The 23,573-nt window shown below is 37.5% G+C and overlaps 1 protein-coding gene across 13 annotated transcripts in view; it reads left to right on the top strand.

The window, feature by feature from the left end:
• MECOM (MDS1 and EVI1 complex locus) overlaps nucleotides 1-23,573 on the top strand; it is a 553,056-nt gene that overhangs the window by 524,453 nt on the left and 5,030 nt on the right. For 9 of the 13 annotated variants that reach the window (XM_038583823.1, XM_038583822.1, XM_038583821.1 and 6 more), the window contains 7 exons: nucleotides 4,738-4,764; nucleotides 10,279-10,445; nucleotides 11,518-11,595; nucleotides 15,934-16,103; nucleotides 18,381-18,525; nucleotides 22,077-22,313; nucleotides 23,149-23,332. In XM_038583823.1, the coding sequence (XP_038439751.1) occupies nucleotides 4,738-4,764; nucleotides 10,279-10,445; nucleotides 11,518-11,595; nucleotides 15,934-16,103; nucleotides 18,381-18,525; nucleotides 22,077-22,313; nucleotides 23,149-23,332 (1,008 nt within the window). The remainder of the gene's footprint in view (nucleotides 1-4,737; nucleotides 4,765-10,278; nucleotides 10,446-11,517; nucleotides 11,596-15,933; nucleotides 16,104-18,380; nucleotides 18,526-22,076; nucleotides 22,314-23,148; nucleotides 23,333-23,573) is intronic. The other 4 variants (XM_038583825.1, XM_038583824.1, XM_038583833.1 and 1 more) reach the window with 2 other exon arrangements.

Genomic DNA, 23,573 nt, shown 5'->3' with positions numbered 1-23,573 from the left:
AAGTTCTGTAATTGCACAAGAATTTACCACAATACACAGAGCTGTTTGCTGAATGGAGCTGTGTCCATTTATCAAAATATATACAGTTTCCCATTGCAGGGAGAATGCAGAGCGGTGCCATCTAATGGGTTCATCCCTGTGACCTTACATATTGGGTTATTTTTAAGAACAGTGTTTACATATCAGTCAACATGCAGAGTGTTGAATTGTATTGAAAGACCAAATATATAAACATCCTAAATGTGTTTTTTTACCTGATATTTTGTTTTTTATTTCTGATTTTTTTTTTTTAAAGGATGTAAGCTCTGGTCTTTATAGATGGCAAGCAAAATTTTTCTGAAAATGCTTAAAATCAGTGAACTAATTGATTCTGTTTCAATATATTCAAACTAAAAGTTATGCTCCTCTAATAAAATTGGTGGAATTTTATGCAAGCAGTCTTAAAGGAAGTTATGAGGTAATTAAATTATCTGGGGATACGACTCTCCCTGCCCCTCTGCTCCTTCTTCTTCAAACTTTTCAAGTACTTCCTCAAAGTCCTGAACAACAGAGTATGAGAGTGAAGAGGTACATCTTCCAGTTAGATGGAGAAATCGATCATTGCTCAAAAATTCTATTTCAAAGTGAGAAAATATATGATTTGGTATTAAAAGGGTTAGAAATGTTCCAGTTAGTATGCATTTTACATAGAAAGGCTAAGGAATGATATTATTTACATAATTACTTTATGGAAAAGAAAAGTTATAAAATAGGTAAATGTTTATCAGGTACTTATAATTTTACATTTAGGTTGATTCAAATTGCACTTTTAGGCCTCATGGGCTAATAAAGCTGAACATAACATGCATTTTGTGTCAGATATTGCACAACAGGTGTATCTTTCTTGATAGCTTACTTTCTAATTATAAGAAACTGCTCATGGGGATGCTATAGTTATATACGTTTAGTTACAGTAATAAAATTCTCTCCATATTCTATTACCTTTAAAATCTGGCAACTAATCACTTCTAAATTAAGTGCTATGGGTACATGGTATCACGGAGGGAAAAAGAGATTGAGATTCAGGATCCCTGAGTGACTCAGTCTACCTGGCTCTTAGTTCCTTATCTGTAAGATGAAAGAGTTGGCTGTAAGGTCCCTATTGTTTCTGAAATTCAAAGATTAAAAAAAAAAAAAAGAAATTCAAAGATTTCTAGCTTAGCCAAAGTAAATTTTTGCTGGTTCATAAGATGGGCAATCTATTGTCTACCAATAGCACCACATGTGCATTCAAGTGTTATAGTATGTAAAAAAAAAAAAAAAAGTGTTCTGGTATGTACTTACTTTTAATAAAATAATAGAAGAAAATCTATTATCTCTTGGTATTTCCAAAGCGAATGAAGGATCACAAAAGGTGAGGCATCTGGACAGTGCTTGGGGCATCTGTACAGCCCTTGCAAACATGCCTGCAGGAGCGCAGTGGCAGTGTGTGCCTCCTTCCCACGCCAGACTGTCATGTCTTGGTGGAAAGGACTGCCTACTGCTGCTATTAGAACAGGACCCAAGAGGGATAATCAAAATATTTAGCACCTTGTACATCATGAATACAGACCGATCGGAATGCACTCCTGACGTTCTGAAGCAGGATCTTGAAAGTCCTCGCAGCACCAGTTGTTAAAGCTGTAGTTGCTGGCTGGTGGGCTCTCTGAAGGGTCTTTTGAGATGTGGCCAGGTTGGTAGGAGGACAGTTCAAGGTTCTTGGAGCAGAGGCTATTTGCCAGCTACTGCAGAAAGATTTTATCATTTTTATAACCACCGTGGCTGTTTTTTGTGGGTAATGGCTGTATATCACTGGGGTACAGATGAAATAACAGCTGTCACCTGGGATAAGCTTGGGCCACCTGAATTTTCCTCAAGCCTTCAGACCAGAGTCTGTTCTCTCAGAAAATCTGCCTTCAGATATCCTAAAGTTTCAGCAGAATTCTTGTTCTTTCTAGCACTCAGTTTCATTATAGCCTCAAGATCCACTTTCCCATAAATAAACACAAACAGAGACAAGCTGTGAGGATTTGGGGCCAGAAATGAGTGCTTTAGGACTGGTTTTACTGCTTATTAGCAAAAATGCTTAGGTTTTGAGCAAAACAGTTCATCTCTCTGTGCCTTCTCTCTGCATGCTGGGAATACCCCATCTAGCCTTACCTGCATAGCTGTGAGGGTTCACGTACAATACGTGGTATGACCCCTTGGGCTTGGCAAGTGGAAGAACCTAAATGAAGAAGAGCTTTCATTATTGTTGAATGCAGAAGTACTCCATTTTGAATGTGAAGGAATGTCAGTAAAATACTCTCCCGCCATCCTTTGAGCCCAGTTTCTTTGGTGGGACTACACCTGTATCTAGAAGTACTTGGAAAGATGCTCACTGTGTTCTTGGCACTGCCTCATTGGCCAGAAGTAAGGGTGGCACAGAGCCGGAGGCCGAAATGGAAGCCCTAGCCTCTGCTCCCAGGGCTTGCCATGATTTTGTAGCTAAACAAATGCTTGGATAAGACCATTCATTATTTCATTTTGCATTTAAAGTACATTGGAGCAAATCATATGGTCGCTCTGGGGCTTCTGAATCTTTGTCTTCCAAATGGGAATAATACTTTCCCTATGTATTTCTCAGAGTTATAATAATAATATCATCATCATAGAAAGGAAACCGCATATTCTTACTGCTTTAGGGAAAACATAGATATAGGTATAGAAAGTCTTGGTAGTGGTCTTCTCTAGGCAAGTTTGATTTTAGAATTTGTGTGTGTCTTTGTATTTCTACTCAGTATGTTCCTTCCCAGGGCACAGTTCCTAACTAATGAAAGGTGAAAACCTCAATAGACACTTAGATATTTATTGATTTTTTAAAAATTATTTATTTGTTCATGACAGAGAGAGAGAGAGAGAGAGAGAGGGAGGGAGAGGCAGAGACACAGGCAGAGGGAGAAGCAGGCTCCATGTGGGGAGCCTGATGTGGGACTTGATCCCGGGTCTCCAGGATCAGGCCCTGGGCTGAAGGCAGGCTCTAAACCGCTGAGCCACCCAGGCTGCCCATATTTATTGAATTGTATTGGAAGAGTATTAGGCCATCTCACTGCCTCTTGGAAAAATAATGTGTGTTTTTAGAATCTTGTCAAAAATATCTAGAAGATATAGGAACACATACAAAATTAAAAGACAATTGCTGTGGAGTTTTTTAATTATTATTCTCATGATCTGAATTCCTCACTTAATTCAATTTTTTTTAATTTATTTTTTATTGGTGTTCAATTTACTAACATACAGAATAACCCCCAGTGCCCGTCACCCATTCAATTTTTTAAAGAAGTATGCTTTCTGTGTCAGGCCATGAGAGGACTATTTAGATTTCTATTTTTCTTTTATAAGTAAGTTAGTTTAATATAAGGTAGAGATAAGTATTATAGAGGTTCTTTCTTGATAGATTGAAAATTGTTTGTAGAGTCTTGGTTAGATTACAATTTTGAAAAGGAATGATAGCCACAGGGAGGTGAGACGCAGGGAATGGTGTTCTGTGATCTCTAGAATGTCCATTTCATTGGGTACTTTGCATTTTAGGTGCTTGGCATTTACATTGATGGCTCATTTGAACTGCCCTAGAAATCATTTGGCAATTGTGCTGTCGTAAAACTGGCTTTTCCTCCTTGGTTTGATTTTCCTATACTCTAAATATATTTTGGGTGGCTAATACATTTTATTTCCAGATGTTTGGCTTGTATACATCTGCAAAAAGACTCTGTTTTACCTCTGTTTCTGTCCTTTATTCATTCATTTTTATTTTCTTCTTTTTAAAGTGTCTGACTATCCTGTTAGTATATCCCAAAAAACTGAGAAAAAGTCTTTTTCCAAGTTATCATTTATATATATTGATGTAAAAATCAGTTAAGTCTTTTGTCCTTCATCTTCTATTTTGCTTTCGACAAAGTGTTTCTTCTTGTTAGCTTTCCTCCACAATGAATCTTTTATCCTTAAAAACTGTGTATCTTCCTTATTAAAGATACCATAGCTTATAAGGGCAAGAAATAACCCATGTAACCAAGCAAAATGATAATTTTAAGGATACGACATTTGTGCTTCCTGGAAGAGTTCACCTCCCAACTCACTGAAATTTTCCCCAGTGATTCTTGTCATAAGCTGACATAGGTAGCTATACGTTTGTAGTTGTTTTCATTAATGTCCTTCTTGTTCTGACCACTAATGGTCTGAATCCCATGCTAATAAAAGTCAAGCAGCGCATTTCCAAGTACATTACTTTTTTCTTACCCAGTGATTTACGTTTGAGTAAATATCTTCTTCGTTATTAATGTTATACAAATGCAAGAGACTAGACGTTTTTTTTTTTCAGGAAATTACTGAAGTTGTATCTATTAAAGTTTAGGACTCTCTTGTTTTGCAGTGAGTAAAAACAAATAAGGAAGTATCTACTTCACTCTTTAAGATTTGGTAGTAGGTAATGTTTAGCTTTCTTGGAAAAAAACATTCTGGTTTATAACCTTGATTCTAAAATTTAATTTAGGTAAATAGAGGAAATCCAGCAGTGTTATAAAAACATTTAATTTTCATTTCCAAAGCCTTTACTCAAGGTACAGTTACATGATAAGCAAAAATGACAAAGTCTGTATAAATGTTAATTTCTCAAAGGATAGATTGCAATAAAGATACTGATACAGAAGTAATTTTTTGTTTTTGTTTCAATTTTGCTCCCAGTTCCAACTGCCTGATCAGAGAACTTGGGTAAGTTTCCTACTTATATTTTTGACTAAAATAATGTAGCATTAAAAGGAAAACAACTAATATTATAAAATGCTGTACAGACATGAAGAATTCTGAGCCGCCTTCCATTAAATGACACGGCTTCAGCAGATCGTTTTCCAGCTTTGTCAAGCTGCAAAATACTTTCCGTTTTAATTGGGCATTTAGTGTGCTATAAATTGTTTACAGAAAGAAGTTTATTTTATAAATTTGACCCATTCCATGTAATTATACCTTGATGTAGAACTCTTTCGCGGCACTTGGGAGCATGTTTGTTAAAAGAGCCTTCGAAATGGGTCACTAAGTGGAAACAACCATTATTTGGGGGAGCCTGTATCAGCATGTTAAAGATGCTTTTGATAAGGCCTTCAAAAGGTTAAAACCTGAACTTACATGTAGACACAAGCTGACATTGGAATTCACATCCGTATATCCCAGGGCAGAACTTAGTTCTGGCTATTTGGAGTAATAAGACTAAATGTTTAAAAATCCATATCTAACCAGTGAATGAATCTTTCAGCCTTGGGTCTCACTTCCTCAACTTTCAGTTCTTATTTCCAGATACAGGCAGTTGTCAGGTAATAATACCAAGAGACAGCTCTATTTTTTGCTCAAGACACAAAGAATACTGCTTATTTTGTTTTCACTCTCAAAGAAAACTTTAGGTCGATGGAAATCCATATAAATAACATGTATTATCAAATTGACTCTAATTATATATACTTTTACTCTTTCATTCTCTTCTTTACTCAGGATTATTCTGATTCTGAGATACGGGTAAAATCTTGGAATGCAGTTCAATTCTTTTTGTCACTGTATAATTAGATATAAATTATGTTAAGTTGGAGCACTGTGGCACTTACTGTTTCCTCTGACATTAGATTTTCCTTACCAGAAATTCCTCCGTTTTCTTTCTTCCGTGGAGTATGTGATGAATTGTGATTTTTCTCATTTTGATAGACGTTTAAGGATTAAGTTCATTTATTTCAAAAGTGTAAGGGAAGAGAGGGAGACAGAGAGAAAGAGAGAGAGAGAGAGAGAGAGAGAGACTTCCTTGGACAAAGTTGTGCAGTTGATGGAGTTGTGCTTTGATTACCTGGCTTATGTTTCTAGTGATATTTCTAGTGTTCCTCCCTGAGTATCATGCCTCCGGGTCCTCCTCCCTTCTAAGGTGGAAATATTACTTGACAGTACCTATGTGGCTGGCTGCATCTTTCATAAGGCGCTGTCCCCTACATATATGTCCAATGGTTCCACCAGTTTACAAAACCAAGTCAGATTTTAGGTTAGACTCCCTTTCCTGATGACACAAGGGTATAGCAGCTGCCATTGCAATGCTTTGGAAACACTTCCATTCCCTGAATCATAGGGCTTTCAGAGCTATGACTTCTACTCGTATTATAAAACACAGATATTAGTGGGAGCTACTAAAATACTAAAGTTTATCATTTTTAGTGGTAAACACATTCTAAGGAATTGGATAATCATAACTGCTGAATGTGATACATGGAATGAGATGGCCGTAAACCATGAATACTTACTTCTCCCCCAAAAGGCCATGATTTTGAGATTTCTTAAGATTATCAAGTGAATAAATATAGAAAACTACCAAATCTACAAACTTTCCCATCATAAGTTATTTATGAGAAGTTAGTTGTTTTATGATAAAGGCATGTGTAATCTAATTTGTAAAACATTAGGTCACATAATTCATGGTGCCATTGGACATATCATTTCATATAATCAGATTGTCACTTTAATGGTTTTAATGAGAAACTTCTTCATGTCATCAATTATTGGCTGCCAGATAATAAATGTTAAGCTAAGTGCTTAGGACCCAGTTGATGATATCTTGCCTGCTGAAATGTTTTTAAAAATACTAACTCTATTTGACTAGAGAGATAGCTGCATTTTTTGGTAGGATCTAGGGAATTCTGTCTAAATATTAGTTTGCGTCAGTATCAAGTTAATAGCCTCTTGGGGACTGTAAGGGGTACAATGACTTCCTCTTCCAGACATCTGGCTGCAGATACCATCAACAACTATTATATATATAAATAAAAATTACTGTTCCATAGGAAAAAAAAAACCTGTCATTTACTGATCAGAGATTAGCCTGTGACATTAATAGGACACAGGGCAATGCATTTCTAAAATATATGATCTAATTTTTCCTCCTTTATTTTCCCCATTCTCAGCAAATTTCTTTTTTTTTTATAGCAGTACACATTGCCCTCTTCATTGGGTTTTTCATAATTGAAATATATATGTAGCTAGATTCTGTTCCATTTATCCCATTGCATGTTGATTTTTAAATACCAAGCCAGACTTTAAAATGAATGTCAAAACTTGCTGCTTCTCCTGTAAAATGCCTGTCATTTCAGGAACAGCATCCTATGAGTCAGCCCAGAGAGTGAGAAAGTTAGGGTTTTGACCCAGGCACTAGATGAAGCTCATCTTAATCCAACACCTTCACCGAAGATAGAGACGACAGACTGTTGTTGGTCACAGAACTGCTAACCCACCCAACTGGCAGATGTCGGAGCCACTTCTATCTGTCCTAATGGGGACACTTACTCTTTTCAACTGAGGTCAAGTGCGATGAGAGCAAATCTTTTGAAGATGAAAGGGAGGGTTCAGTGGTGGCTTTTATGTTCAGTGGTTGCCAGCTGGACAGAGAGTGCTGCACGTGTGTGTGTATGTGTGTGTGGTGTTAATAGCTACCCTCGGCTCACTTCCCATCTTCCTTCTCTCCCTTTCCCTCACTCCTGTTTAATCTTTTCCTTTGACACTGGAAGCCAAAGGTGGGGGTGGCTTTTAATAGAAGCATTCGGGTCACCCCTATTCTTTTGCCTATCATCTTTTTTTTTTTTTTTTTTTTGCCTATTATCTTTAAGAGTGTCAGCGTTTAGTTATCAAGCCCATCGTGTATTTTCTTGTTTCTTGATGGTTTCCCCAGATCGGAGTAGTTTGAAGTAATGTAATCACAGCAATCTTTCTTCAAAAGGAGGTATTAGCTACTACTAAAGCAAGACACATTTCTCAACAGCCAATTGCTCTTAAATAACTTGAAGGACTTGCAGTTTATATGTGCTAGAGATGAAAGGCGAGAATAAGAGTCATGAGTAAGCTATTTTCCATATAAAAGGCAAAGTGTTTCTATAAGATATATCGCCGCAGGAATCTGAGTGTGTCAGCAGGGCGGACACTCCAATGATTTAAAACCGCTAGATAATGAAACTTTACTCAAATATTAAATGTACATAAATAAAACATTAATAATCATCACCCATGCACTTACTATTCTTCCCAATAAATGTATGCGATCATGACCCTGACCCTTGCTTGTTTCTGCTAATCAGCTTGAAGGCCAGAGGTCATTTTTCACTCAGACAATTTATTCCGCGGAGGGTGGAATATCGAAATGATTTTCTGCAGGAAACAATTAGAAGGAATAAATGCAAATAAAATAGTATCATAAAATATTTCTGGATTGATTTTTAATAAATAAAACCCAAAGGAAGATGAAAATGCTAATGCTCCAGCTAGAGGGGGATAATGACCGTATTCTGCAGGGACAGAGTTTCCGCCAACCTCTCTGAGCAGCATCATCATTCCATATCTCTGCCCTGTGATCAGTATGTGTCAAAATCCTTCATAGTGACAAATGTGCTGTCCACTTGCATCTGTGGAGAATGTTTTAGCAGCTGAGTGATTATGAATCAAACCCCTGAGCTTCGAGCCCCTACTGCCTCCCAATGCGTTCACATTTGTCGTCTGACAAGTAAATGTATCTTGACTTTCCTCTGAGATTTTTTTGCACCATGTTTGATGAAAGACATTTGGCAAATTGGCAGTGGTACCCTGTACGTTGCAATTTGTAGCTAGCATTAGGAGTCTGGGCATGAAACGAGAGGGCAGGCTCCAGGCTCTTATGTTCAGTGTTCCCATAAAGGGAAAAGGAGGGCGCTAACTATAACATGAATAGTCATTTGAAGAATCGGGCATTTCCCTTCGTAAGAACCGAATCGTCGACAGGCCACCCTGTTAAGATTTTGCTTCACCGTAAGGAGTCAGTGGCATTCTGTTTGGCTGCCTGGCCACGGAATAGAACTTTCCTGAATTTCCCTTTTGAGTGGAAAGTGTTGCCTTTTATTTCTAACCTGAGCTCGTAAAATTAGGCCTTCAATTCGGTCCTGCCTTCTCATCAGTGAGAGAATCATCATCCTCTTGGGTTAAACAGTTGTTCAAATGTGCAGTTGTTACCATTCTTGTCCTTGCGTGGAGTCTCCCGGTCTAAACCCCAACACCCACCCACCCCCGCCCCAGCTCTTCGAGAAACACAGAGTGCATATAGAGTGCAAACACCTTTTTAACGGCTTTCTGAGCTCTCCAGTGGCAGAGTGCCTGAGAACCAAATAAATAATGGGTGAGTTGATTTAACAGGATGGCCTGAGAGTTTGCTTTTCTACTTAAAAATTCAGTAGTAAGCAGCTTCCAAATAAAATACGAACACTAAGGAAACTTAACATTTTGGGAGGGTTGAAGGAAAGGAGAGAGTCCTTCTCGCTGAGGACAGTAAGGGTCAAGCTGCCTTTCAAAGTGGATGCCATCCTCCTCCGATTGGGATCGTCAGACACATGGGCAGGTGGACAGAAACTTGAAGGTTGAAAGCAACATAAATTAGGTTGTTTGAAGGGAAGAATTAGGCGGGGTAGTTTTGGAAGATTATTTCTCCGAGAGTGCGGTTACGCTAACTACTGTCCTTATAGCGCCCGTGCCAAGGTGTATTACGTGAAGTCACGATGATATATCACGAACTGCCTTTCAACTCAGTCTTTGTCCAGGAAAAAAAATGAATATTTCATCAAAATTCCTTGTATATGGTGCCATTTAAGATTGTCGCACATCCAGATATTAGGTTAACCTGGTCTTAGGCAAAACACCTCCTAGACATTCATTTTTTTCTTTCTGCCCCCCGCCCCACACACATTTGGCTTAAACTCTAACTCTGGAACACCTGCTGTGTTTCATGCTGTGAGTTCCTTTCGTGGGATGCCATGCTTCCTATGGTTTTTACTACCTAGGCAAGGTATGCAGGACCTTCCCCTGTGGTGTCCAGTTTATTCTTAATGTTCATAATGTAGCACTAAAGTTGTCTCTTAATTGAATAACAACAATCCAAGTTGGTTTTATTTTTGCCCCATGTATTTCATTGCTCGGTTGTATATCAGATTATGACAAAATGGCCTAACCAAGGTCTTAGGAAGAAGTTCACCCAGCATTTTACGAGCATGGTTCTACCCTCGTTGTTTCCTAAATCGACGAGTCCTTTTGTTGTCTAATATTGGGACACTACCACCTTTTCCTATAGTCCACTGCATTCAGCAGAGTCCATGCTTCCCTTTTCTTAAGGATTTCTTGGTTTGCTAGAGATTAGTACAGAAGAAAAGAAGTCAGACTGGTCCTTCATGGTCTTGTGCTCTTGCCTTCCAGATGTCAGCTATTGAAAACATGGCAGAGAAGCTAGAGAGCTTCAGTGCCCTGAAACCAGAGGCCAGTGAACTTCTGCAGTCCGTTCCCTCCATGTTCAACTTCAGAGCGCCTCCCAACGCCCTGCCGGAGAACCTTCTGCGGAAAGGGAAAGAACGCTACACCTGCAGGTGACTGTGGAGCGCCTTATGGCCGCCTGTCCAAAAATCCCCCCTCTGATTTCAAATGGCCCTGCTGTTTATTTTAGAAATTATTCCCAATTGGATGATTAATAGTGACCCTGATAGATCTCAAGCACTTCAAAGTACTCTTTATTTAGGGAGATATAGAAGTAGTGGTTTCAAAAAATTATTACTAAATGAGAATTTTAGCGCAGGCCATTTGGTTGTGATAAATGAGGTTGGAAACAGGCCAAATACTTGTTTCACTTTGATATTTATGAATTTTCTTTCACAGTTAATTATTTTCATCCGAAGGTATAATACTACTGTCTTCAAGCATACATTTATTAATTGTCATGGCATTGAAGAATAAGGCCATTAACAAAGGACGAATAAGGTCGATAAGTGGAGAAAGCTAGTTAATAAGTTTCTTGTTACCCATCAGTATTACAGCAAAGCCTGTTTTTTTTTCTGTTTTTTTTTTCTTTTAAATAAAATTGTGCTTATGATTTCTGAATTGTCTTCAGAAATTTGTGGCATCTGACTCAGGCATATCAATTTATCTGCTCTTTGGAAAATGTGTCACTTTCTTTCCAGAAAAGCTTTTATAGGAACATACCTTGATGGATGAGGTCTTCGGATCTTGTCTGATCTGATACCGCTCAATGTACAGAGTTGTCACTGTGGCTAACATGTAAAATGAGTTGAAACATTTGAAATCTGTTTACATCAACCCAGAGTCACGGACTCTTGTCATTTTTTTATCCCCTTGTCTGGTTCAGTTTTGCGACTCTAAAGATACAGAGTTAATAAAAGAGGCACACGGGGGTCATCAAAACTAAAGTCTGTTTTCATAAACTGCTTGCTTATGCGTGAGCAAATTCAACCAAATCTCATAACACAGCCTTTATTCGTGGAGTTATTTATATCTGTAGAATGGCTTTGTTGCAAATGTTAAATACCAAAGACATGTGAGTTCCATGCAAGATTAATTAAATCAGGAATAAAGCATCTGGCTTCTATGCGGCTTGAGTGAAATAAAGTCGATTGTGCTTTCTCTTATAAACATCTTTCATAACAGATACTGTGGCAAGATTTTTCCAAGGTCCGCGAACCTAACACGGCACTTGAGAACCCACACAGGAGAGCAGCCTTACAGGTTTGACAATGATTTCTATTACATATCTTGGTTAATATTATAGTAGTTAGAGTGGATGTATTGCCACAATTTTAAAGGAGGCTACTTTTGTGCATGTCTGAGATGTCTGTCCTTTCGATTTTGAGTCAAAGAGTTGACTAGTGGCTAAGATAAAAATTAGAAGAGTCCTAATTTCTGAAATCAGGGCTTCTGACTGTTTAATCGGCTAGCAGGATCTAGGCTAGAATAAGCATTTAAGAAATGTTAGCCACTTTAAAAATTAATATTATTATTACTATTATTTGAGAGGGACAGAGAGAGAGAGAGAGAGAGAGAGAGAGAGAGAGAGGTGGGAAGGGGCAGAGGAAGAGGGAGAGAAAATCTTAAGCAGGCTCCATGCCCAGGACGCAGAGCCCGATGGAGGGCTCGATCCCATGACCCTGAGATCATGATCTGAGCTGAAATCAAGAGTCGGATGCTCGACTGACTGAGCCACCCAGGCGCCTTCATTTTAAAAAGTATCTGAAAAAATTATTTTAGTGCCATCTCTCTCTTCTCAATAATTGGTGCTATATTAATTGACAATATCATAACATCACAACCTCTCTTTCTCAAGTCTTAAATCTCTGCTGGGAGTTGACAAGCCGTCTATAACTTTGTTTCCCCAGTATAGCTAAGTCATTGTCCCCAGGTTCCATTAAGAGGTTTAAGGAATAAACCTTAAACCCCGAGAGGAAGAAGACGATGTGGAGCTAGGAGTAGAAGGGATGAAATAGAATATATTGTAGGAAGAGGAACAATCCTGCCAACAATTTCTAAACTACCTCTTCACTTATGCTGTTAAATGTCAAGATCGGCCACGTGACACATGAGACGTGTGTCTAACTTTAATATGTTATTGTTTGTTAAAGAATGAAAGTTATCAACATTCTCTTCAATTTTAAAATATAATCTACATTGTTTTATGTGCACTGCTTTGTACATAGTGTTAGGTACTCATAAATATTTTTTAAAAGAATAAATGCTATTTATCTTAAGCCATATCGTAATTTCACTCTGCTTTGAAACTCTTATGCATTGCATATGTGTAAAATTATTTTTGTCTGCACGCTCACTTTTCCTGTTAAAATAAATGATTTCTTAGGTTTCAAAGACTTTTCTTTACATATAAGACTAAGAAAATGGGCAGACCGATGAATGCTCATTTGAAGAGAATTGAAATTTTAAGAGAAAACTAGAGGGACTTAAGCTCAGAAAATAATAATGTGTTTTCTTAAATTCTTTGCTTTCCTACATGTTTTATAAATTACTAATCATAAGTGATACTTCTACCTTATATGTAATAGAATGGACTTGACATAAGTCTCAGAGAGATATAAAAATGGAAGCTGTTGGTGATTTGCCTTTCTGAGAAAATTTCAGATCCCAGGAATTTTGCTTAAGTGGAAGAAAGATTTCAACACTTCACATTTTATTACAACCAGGGATCTGATATGCAACTCTATCATGCTCATTTTACTCTGAGCTTGAATCCATGGTTTTATTCTACCCCATAAATGGTATGTGTATTTTTAAAAACTCAAGCCAGAATGTTGGCATAGCCAGAGATCTTAAACAATTATTTGTCTAGCTCCTCTGTTTTACAAGTGAAGAAATTCAGATGCACAGATGTTAATTGCCTTCTGTAAAGCCTGGTATTAAAAGATCCAGAATTAAAACCCAGACTTGGGGCTCCCATGTCAGTTTTTATCTCACACCATGATCTCAAAGACTCCCATGACCCCTGTGTTTACATCCAAATTCTTGATAGGGTATTGCTCATGATTATGTTATGTATTCATTTTAAGAATTTTTGAAAGTTAGACTCGTAACTACCTACTGATTTATTGGAGCACTTATTGGAGCATTTATTGGAATGATTTCTTTATTTAAGAGCACTCAAAGCTTTTGCCCAGGATATTAGGGGAGGAAAGATACAAAATAATAGATGCTTATTGCCTAGAATGTTCTTATTGGCCGATTTTATTTATATTAGAGTAGATGATGCCTATTAGATTTGGAAAAGCCCCTTCACATGCAAGCAGAAAGTTAGAAACATGTCAAAGACAAAAATCTTTCTAATTCATGTTGTATGTAAAAAATGCTGTGAGTGAAAAATGTTTGGTGGCAGTATAAGTTTTCTCCAGCAGTGTTTTCTAGGTGGTTCTGCTTGATACAACACGATTGTGCTAATTGTATCATTATCCTCATTGTAGTGGTCCTTGGGAGTCAACAGTTATTACAGAGAAGGTCATGACTCAAATATACATTTTTTCCGAAAGCAGAGGCTAAAATATTACAACGACTATGAATGTGGGGTTTCACACGTTTTTCAATTAATATTATAAGTGAGGAAAGTTGAGGAACCTCATCATGCGAGGGCAGTTTTTTAAGGGGGAAAAATTAAATCAGCCCTTGAGTAGGCTTATTGATACTATGCCAAAGTAACTAGTTTAACAGATTTATTTTCCCCACTGAACCAACTAGACTTCTGGCATCACGTGGAGACAGCCGTAGAAACCCAAACAGTTCGAGTGGAATGGGGTGATTTTTGATGTAGAGCACTTGAACCACTGAGTCTACATTCAGAAGTGGGAGGAGAAGGACCCTTCACATATGGAAGAATAAGTTAAAGATTGGCTGCTAAGTTAGAAATTTTCACTTAAAAGTTGTCTAGAGAAAGGGTTTTTTTTTTTTTTTTTTTTTTTTGTTTTTTTTTTTAAGCAACACATATACCAAAAAGTCACACAAACAAATAACGAACACAGTCTTGTCTTTAGAATGCGAAAGGAGGATAACCCCATGGACTACCCCACTTTTCTTCTTTATCCATAAGAGCTGGGAAGTAGGGGATATGGGGGAGGGAGTTACATTTTTATTTATGATTAAATGAGAACTTCAAAATAACTTATGATATATATTTTTTTAATCACATGGAAGGCAGAAACAATTAGCCAACCAATAATAAGTGTTTTCCTGGAAAACAGACCTGGTTCAGAAATGCCATGAACTCTGTAAGAAGAACAGAAATGGAAAACTGGGGGGGAATTGGAAAAGCAGAGATTAATGAAGACCTTTATTTTATTCCAAAAGGAGAATTTGGTGCCACTCTTACTTTCTTTTTCTTTCTTTTTTTTCTTTACATTTTATTTATTTATTTGAGAGAGAGAGTGCGAGATGGTGTGGGGGGGGGTGGCATGGAGAGAGAGCATGAGCAGAGGGAGAGGGAGAAGCAGACTGCCTGCTGAGCAAAAAGCCTTACTTTCTTTTTTTTAACCGTTTAAAGATGGGGGTGCCTGAGTGCCTAAGTCAGTTAAGTTTCTGATTTTTGGTTTCGGCTCGGGTCGTGATTTCAGGGTCCAGGGATTGAGCCCTGCAGCTTCTGTGCTCAGTGGAGAGTCTGCTTCTCTTTCTCCCTCTCCCTTTACCCCTCCCCATGTGCACTCTCTCTCTTAAATAAATCAATCGTTTAAAAAAAATACAGTTTAAAGGTTATCAGAGTAAAGGCTCTGGGGGCTTGTAATCACTAGAGATTATGAAAATCACTGTCTTTGGTTTGTCATAAACTACTCACTTTGCCTCAGTTTTAAAAAGTCTGGAGTTTACTGCTCTTTTTGAGAAAATAATGGAAGTTCCTGTAGGATTTTCAATTGAGAAAGTGGATTTTCTTTTTTTTTTTTTAATTTTTTATTTTTTATTTATGATAGTCATACAGAGAGAAAGAGAGAGAGAGAGCCAGAGACACAGGCAGAGGGAGAAGCAGGCTCCATGCACCGGGAGCCCGACATGGGACTCGATCCCGGGTCTCCAGGATCACGCCCTGGGCCAAAGGCAGGCGCCAAACTGCTGCGCCACCCAGGGATCCCAGAAAGTGGATTTTCTAACAAACTGTTTAATCAGACTCTGAAATTTTGAAATTAAAAATGATCTTTTTACTCTATTTGAAGAATATGTGAATTTGTTTCATGTTTGTTTACAAAGGACTTATTGGTATTATCCTAAGCAGAAGATAAAACATGCTACTATTTATTAATGTCCTTAATTTTGTGAGCTTTATCTAAAACATGAAAACTAAATGGCGCTAATAAATTTGGAAGCAACCAAATTGCCGTATTTTATTATGGCTTTTCCTAAAGTCATGAAAAATCTTTAAAGCAATCAAAGTCTATTGGAATTGAAATCTTGACTGTGCAAATAATGTTCTTGCCTATGCCTTTTCTCTAAAATGTTTTATGGATGATAATTTTGGATATCTGGCTGACTAGTCTTGAGAAATATCTTTTGATTTGCTTGCAAATATTTTCTCTGTTTATTTTTCAGATGCAAATACTGTGACAGATCGTTTAGCATCTCTTCCAACTTGCAGAGGCATGTTCGTAACATCCACAATAAGGAGAAGCCCTTTAAGTGTCACTTATGTGATAGGTGTTTTGGTCAACAAACCAACTTAGACAGACACCTAAAGAAACATGAGAATGGGAACATGTCTGGTAGGTAATCAATTGTGTTACGAGAAGATGGCTTAATTTTCTTACTTTAAAAGATAATTGTGAATAATACTGCATATCAAGTATACTTTTAAAAAAAGAGATAATTGTGATCTTTCTTCTGTCCTTCTACTTTGAGACCAGAGACAGATCCTAAAATTTATAACATGTTTCCCTTGAGATTATAGGGTGATGTGACTGCTGAATAATATACAACTCAGGACCTTATTTGGATTGTTTTCATATTCTCCTGGATTCATCTCGATGGGTAATCTCAAACAAAGAGAACCATAACGCAATCTCATAGGAAACTTATGAATCAGGATTTCCTAAATTGCAGAGAACAATCTTTCCACCTATACAGAATGGGCCTTCCGGGCATGGCAGTATTTCTCCAAAGTGGCAGCCCCAGAATACCATGCTCCAAATATTAACTTAGAAACCATGGCTGCTTTTGCAGAAGTCCTGCAGTTCAGAGAACAACCCCAGGGTAACTTTTCAAAGATTAGTGATAGAAGATTGTTGACATGATCAGAGCAACCCATAGCGAATGATAGTGGTGTGTCGTTCAGGTCACAGATTCTGATGTAGAATTAAGTTAAAAGTGGCAAAAAAACAAAAACAAAAACAAAAAAAAACTAGCCTTGTTCTCATTCAGACTTGCCAGCACATAGTTAGCAGAAGAAATGGTAGTTTTTCTTGCCTTCACTTCTAAGAGTTAGATAATAAATCATTAATTAATATTTACCAATTGATGTATGTGTTTGGAGCCACCCTGTGCAGCCATGATTTGCTTCTACAGAATCTTGAAAATGACTTGGAGGCAAGGGAGGGAGCAAGCATGGGACTCAGGGAAAGAGATTTCAAAAACAGTAAAAAGTTGAAGCTGTACAAAGTAGTTGTTTTTACCTAAGAAAGTTATTTTATTATAAATCTTACCTCCCCCATACAGAGCCATATTGCTTACGATCTTGAGTGGCTATGACATAGAACTATATATACTGTTCATTTCCCTCTAAGCCAAAATTCAAATGATTGTGGTCTAAAGATACCAGATTTTAGAGACAGAAATTTAATTCAATGTACAAAATTGGCCACAGTTTCCAATCACATGCACCCTTACAGCATGTTCCCCTAATTTTTCTGATCAAAAGTATTTTGTTTTTTTTTCTGTTTTTTAAGATGTATTTATTTATTCCAGAGAGAGAGAGAGAGAGAGAGAGAGAGAGAGAGAGAGAACATGAGCGTGCACATGTGGGAGGGGAGTGGGGGTAGAGAGAGAGGGAGAGAAAATCTTAAACAGTCTCCTCACTGAGCAAGGAGCCAGTTGTGAGGTTTGATCCCAGGACCCCAAGATCATGACCTGAGATGAAATCAAGTTGGCTGCTTAATCGACTGAACCACCCAGGTGCCCCTAATCAAAAGTATTCTGGAAAATAATTGAGTTAAAAATGTAACATGTCCAAGTTCAATACTTATCTGTTGACTCATTATAACTTTATTCAACTGAGAAGTGTTCTCACCTCTCATCTTCGTCATCTAGACCATTAGGATGAACCGTTAGACTGTAGATATCTTGTGGGAAAGATAAACGGCTCAAATCAAATGGTGTAAATTTGACCACATTTAAGGGGTTGATAGTTGTTTAAATTTATAAAAACCTTAACAATCATCCTGTGATGAGGTATTTTGATCCTAATTTTACAGGTAAGGAAGCTGAAGATCATCCTATAATCGACAGATCCCATATTGTCCTCTTAATGCTGGCCCAGCTCAGACTCTGGGCTGGTGTGTTGAGTCTACTCAACGCCTCACCCATCAAACCAGAATACGGAATTGTTGGCGTGTGTTCACAGTCTTTATTTGGGAACGTGCTTTAGCACAGAAGCAATAAATACATGCAGACTGCAGCCAGGACTGAGTATACGGTTTCTTCTGGCAGCATCTATTTAAGGCTTCTTTATAATTGGCCTCACCTTGCTTCCTCGTTATATGAATGAAAATATTCTCATGTCACAGTGGGAATGGGAGGAACCTGTGGGGGAAACATCTTTGGGAGACCGTACCTCATGATGTCAATGGTATGAAATATTCCCCAGGAGACTTTCATTAGGATGTATGTGGTAATCTGGGAAGACTTTGGCCTCCTAAAGTTACCATTAATAACATTCAGAAGAGCCTGTTTTAGGAAACAACGCCGATCCAATGAGGAAGAAACAAGGTTCAGAGTAAGTTGAACACCACGAGTAGTCTTTTTCACCAAGGGCTCTCTCCCCTCAGGTACAGCAACATCATCGCCTCACTCCGAACTGGAAAGTACAGGCGCGATTCTCGATGACAAGGAAGATGCTTACTTCACAGAAATCCGTAATTTCATTGGGAATAGCAACCACAGCAGCCAGTCTCCCAGGAACACAGAGGAGAGGTAAAGCTGAGTTTTTCCTTTTTTTTTTTTTTTTTTTTAAACTCTCTGATTTCTGAAATCAGTATGTTCCAGATAGATTTGCTGTGCTCACTTTTGTGACACTAAGGTGACCCCTGCCACCGATGGCTGGCATTTCTTTAGTGCAGACTAAATCCTAAATGCTATCCTAAGCACTTTACACGTATGAGTTAATTTAATGATCATAACAGCCCCACAAGGTGGTGACTATTACTATGTGATTTTATCAGGGAAGGAATGGAGATATCGAAGGTTAAATATCTTGCCAGAGGTCATGCCAGTAATTAATAAATGGGATTTGACCTGGGCCGTCTGGTTCCAAAACCCAGACTCTTACCACTGTTCTGTTCTGCTTCTCTTGATAACTAATTAGAATATTGTATCAAAACTTGCCAAGCAGAGGGAAAGCCAGCACAGGGATTCAGTTGATTCAGTAGTGGTTACTGTCACACATCACGTGTTTATGACAGGTAGCCTGTGACTCCAAGTACCTGTGGGGGGATCTATATCCATATCTACATCTATGTCTACACACTTGTGTATGTATATATACATACCTATATATAAAATGCCTATTGAATGTCATTTAAGTATCTTTTTTTTACCTAAAAACAGTTGAGACTTCTTGATTCAATTCTGTCGCTACCTATATACTCTCAAGTGGATATTCATTTAATTCTGGCATTTTTGTTTCAATGGGTGTGATCCTCCTTGTTTTTAGTGACCCGGTGCCCTGGCCACCTCTTGTCAACATCAACATCAAGCATATATGGGGCTTAATTCATAAAGAAAAACTTTTAATGCTGCTGCTAATAATAGTTAACACTTATCTGGTATTTACATCTTATGCGATGTTAAATGAAACATTATTTTACCAAAAATACCAGATCTCATTTTTCTTGTTTCCAATTAAGTATCTGATGTTGAGAACTGAATTTTTTTGAACATAACTACCCTACTCAATTAGGATGTTGCGTAGCCGATTGTAATATCACGTGAAGTTAGTGAAGGCTCCATTACGTTTCATCACACGGGTACTATTGTTAATGTCCTCTATTTTTTCATGCTCTTAGAAGTCAAGTAATTGTTTTAGGTAGTTTTTAAAGTAAGCCAAGCTTCAAATAAGCATAATATCCCCAGATAATAAAATTATATGGCCACGTCTGTTCTTCAATGTATATAAAAGTGTATTTAGGGGGAAAAGGAGAGAAGATCTCCTATTTATTACATGACCCTTCCTGGGTTCTAGGAAGTCCGCTAAGAGCTATGACTTTGTGCAGTTGGATATGTCTTCCTCTCTGCTTGCCCATTTGTGTGTGTGTGTGTGCATATGTGTGTGTGTAAAAGAGAGAACGGAGGATGAAAGATGAGCAGATGATCAGAAGTACAAAGTAGTAGGAACAAGGAAGCGAGTCACGATCTTACATTTTGATAATGATATTTACACGATACAAATAAGAAATGTTGAGCAAAAACCACCATTTGGGTTCTGAGATGCCTTCTCAGATTTTCTAGTACTTACTTGGAGATTTGTGAGCCTGCATGTAGCTGCGACATCTGGCTTCAACATGTCCAAACAGCACAGAAGTAAGAAGATTGAGTCATTTAACTCCCCCCTCAACTCCTATCGGGGCTACTTTTGATGAATAATTTATCCTCCATAAATTGCCACATTTGAAAGCATAATTAACAAATAGGTTTTCTTAATCATGTTGGCTTTGTTACTTTTGGTTTTCATCCATGCATTCTTTTGTTCTTCTACTTTTTCTTTCATTTTTAAAAAATAACAGTTTCAATCCATTCAAGCTAGCAAGTTGGCAGTGTATCTGGAAACTAATAATTTATGTCTGTGCAAAACATGTTTTCATCATTTTTTGATAAAAGTGGTTAAGAGACTGGCTGTATAAAAAGATTAATAATGATAATATGACTTTTTTTAATACGACTGTTTTTAAGATTTTGCTATGTGCATCTGTCACACCCAACATTGTTTTGTTTATTTATTTACCTTGGGAAATCTGAATATTAAATTATACTCATTTTTTTAAATTTATTTTTTATTGGTGTTCAATTTACCAACATACAGACTCATTATTTTTTTACATGGGGAAAGGGATGGGGTACATTGCTGATACTCCATTATGCTGATCTCGCATAATCTGAGAAATAATTCCATTGAATGTGAATGGCATACATTTCTGTAGCAAGAACTTAAATTTCAACAAGCTTTCTGAACTTAGGGAAGTGCCTTAACTTCCCAGGTCATATATCCTTAAAAAGAGTGGGTTAGGAGGAGATACTCTAGTCCAATGCATTTGTAATCAAGTTGGAACTAAGTTAATTTTGACTTTTAAATATTACAATGAAACTTAAATTCAATTTTTACATTCCTTTTTTTTAAAAAAAATTTATTTATTTATTTTAGAGAGGGCACAAGCATGGGGAGGGAAGGGGGCAATCAGACTCCGTGCTGAGTGTGGAACCCTACGTGGGGCTTGATCTCACAACCCTGAGATCGTGACCTGAGCCAAAACCAAGAGTCGGATGCTTGCCCGACTGAGCCACCCAGACTCCCCTCAATTTATACATTCTTTATGTTTATTTTAAAACCTGAGAAAATTGTCCTACTTTTCTCAGTGCTCTCAAATGTGTTAAATTGGGACTTCTGTGTAATTAAACTCTTTTTTTATATATAATTAAACTTTTGAAACACATAATACTATCTTTGGAACCACCAACTAGAGTATTACAAGTGACTTTTAAAATATTTAAAATATAATAAATATTCTTCTGTATCACATCAGACATGCATGCTAAGTAAGCTTCGAAAGATACTTGCCCAATTGCATTTTTAGATAACTACCCACCTCAATGTTCTTCTGGGAAACAGAGAACTTTTTTTTATATTCAGACCCTCAAGGATAATTTGAAGACAGTACAAATAAGTGAGCTCTCAATCACTTCCAAGTTTGAACAGGATGTCTAAGTGGCATATACCACAAATGTCACCTAGAAATATCAAATACCGGTAGGTCCCTGGGAGCTATTTTAACATTTTCGTTGAACCTTAGATTCACTTTAGGCATGTGTGTTGAGGTTTTTGTCAATGTTGTTCAGGGATATGAATTTTCCAAAAACCTATTTTTTTAAATGGTGGGCACTTCTATGATAATTAGGTAACATTACGTAGAGAAAACATATGTAACATATGTATGCCTTTTATATTATATATAATGATATCATTTATCAGGCAAAGGTCTGATAAGAAATAGGAGCCTGAGACTGTTTTTCCGGTTGTGCCAGAAGCTCCATTTATCCTCTGAGTAATCACCCAATTATTTTTTTTCTTTATTTTCTCATTTGTGAAGTTACATTATTTTCCCAAGGCTGCCATAAGGCATAAACAATAAAAATGTGCTATAAGAGTGCTGAAACTCTAAACTGTTGTTGGGAAGACATGATAAGAGAACAAACTGCATGTTTAAAAATGAAACCAATCATTGGGCCTGTTTCTTTCCTTATGCTTTTGAAAGAATGAATGGCAGTCATTTTAAGGATGAGAAGACTTTGGTGACCGGTCAGAACTCAGATTTGCTGGATGATGAAGAAGTAGAAGATGAAGTGTTGTTAGATGAGGATGATGATGACAACGATATTACTGGAAAAACAGGAAAAGAACCAGTGACGAGCAATTTACATGAAGGAAACCCTGAGGATGACTATGAGGAAGCCAGTGCCCTGGAGATGAGTCGCAAAACGTCCCCAGTGAGGTGAGCGCCTGGGATGACATCAGTACACAAGCAGGAGTAGATACATATATGGGTGTAATTCCATTAAGGCAGTATTTCAGGATGCAGGAGTTGATGAGTAATTAGCCATAAACAGTAAATTTGAATTAGCAGGGCATATTTAGTGGATGAATCCTGAATAGGTGAAAACAAGGTAGCCATCAACATAATCCACAAGAATACAAATGTGTCGGTGTTTGTGGGACCCTGATTGACCTGAGATGGGAAGTTTAAATGAAAATCAGTTGAGTACCCAGACATTTATTTAGACTCTACCTGTAAAACCCAAAGGAAAATAGAGATTTCGACATTATCTATTTCATTCAAAAATCTGGTGCGTTATCAGCCAAATATTATTGAGATAAATTTCATTAAATTTGGTATATATGTAATCTCTATAGGTAGGTTTTTAAATGGAAAAAAACTAACCAAATAGTTACGTTCATAGGAATATTTTCATATGGATAGTGGATGCTCACTGAATATTATTATCGTAACTGGCTTTATTTTAAATGGAAATTACAAACCTACAAATTGCGTCTCCACAGCATTGCTGACTCCACATCATTGACTTTAACTCTGCCTCTTATATACACTTGCTTTCGTTATGAAAAATCTTAAAACAAGTATGTTTTTAAGATCTAATATTTGCGGACACTTTAAAGAACCCAATAACTGATGCATGCTTCTTTATAACTGCAACTATAATATGAAGTTTGACAGCTGTATCGATTCCGATGAAAAGTGATTTGGTTGGATAACAAACTGAAGAAGGAAAAAAAAAAACCCTCTGTGCTTTCCCATTGGTTCATTTTAGGTATAAAGAGGAAGAATATAAAACTGGACTTTCTGCTCTAGATCATATAAGGCACTTCACAGATAGCCTCAAAATGAGGAAACTGGAAGATAATCAATATACTGAAGCTGAGCTGTCTTCTTTTAGTGCTTCCCATGTGCCGGAGGAACTTAAACAGCCGTTACACAGAAAGTCCAAATCACAGGTACATATTTTCCTGCAGCACAGCATCACGGTGACAGTGTGCCTCCGACGCCAACAGGCAGAGAGAGTCTACCTTGTCAATATTCTAGAATCCGAACAGGTTCAGATGCTTTACCCAAAACGTTCATACCTTGACCGAATCCCACGTGGTTAACCAATACAGTAATGAGCATGGATGCACTCTGCACAGAAGCTTCCATGACAAACCTCCTCCTCCAGTAACCTTTCCTTTATTTTGTAAT

Source organism: Canis lupus, chromosome 34 (assembly GCF_011100685.1).
Source record: "Canis lupus familiaris isolate Mischka breed German Shepherd chromosome 34, alternate assembly UU_Cfam_GSD_1.0, whole genome shotgun sequence".
Lineage (NCBI taxonomy): Eukaryota > Metazoa > Chordata > Mammalia > Carnivora > Canidae > Canis > Canis lupus.
The sequence above is the reverse complement of the archived record's forward strand: the minus strand, read 5'-3'. Positions and strand labels throughout refer to the sequence as shown.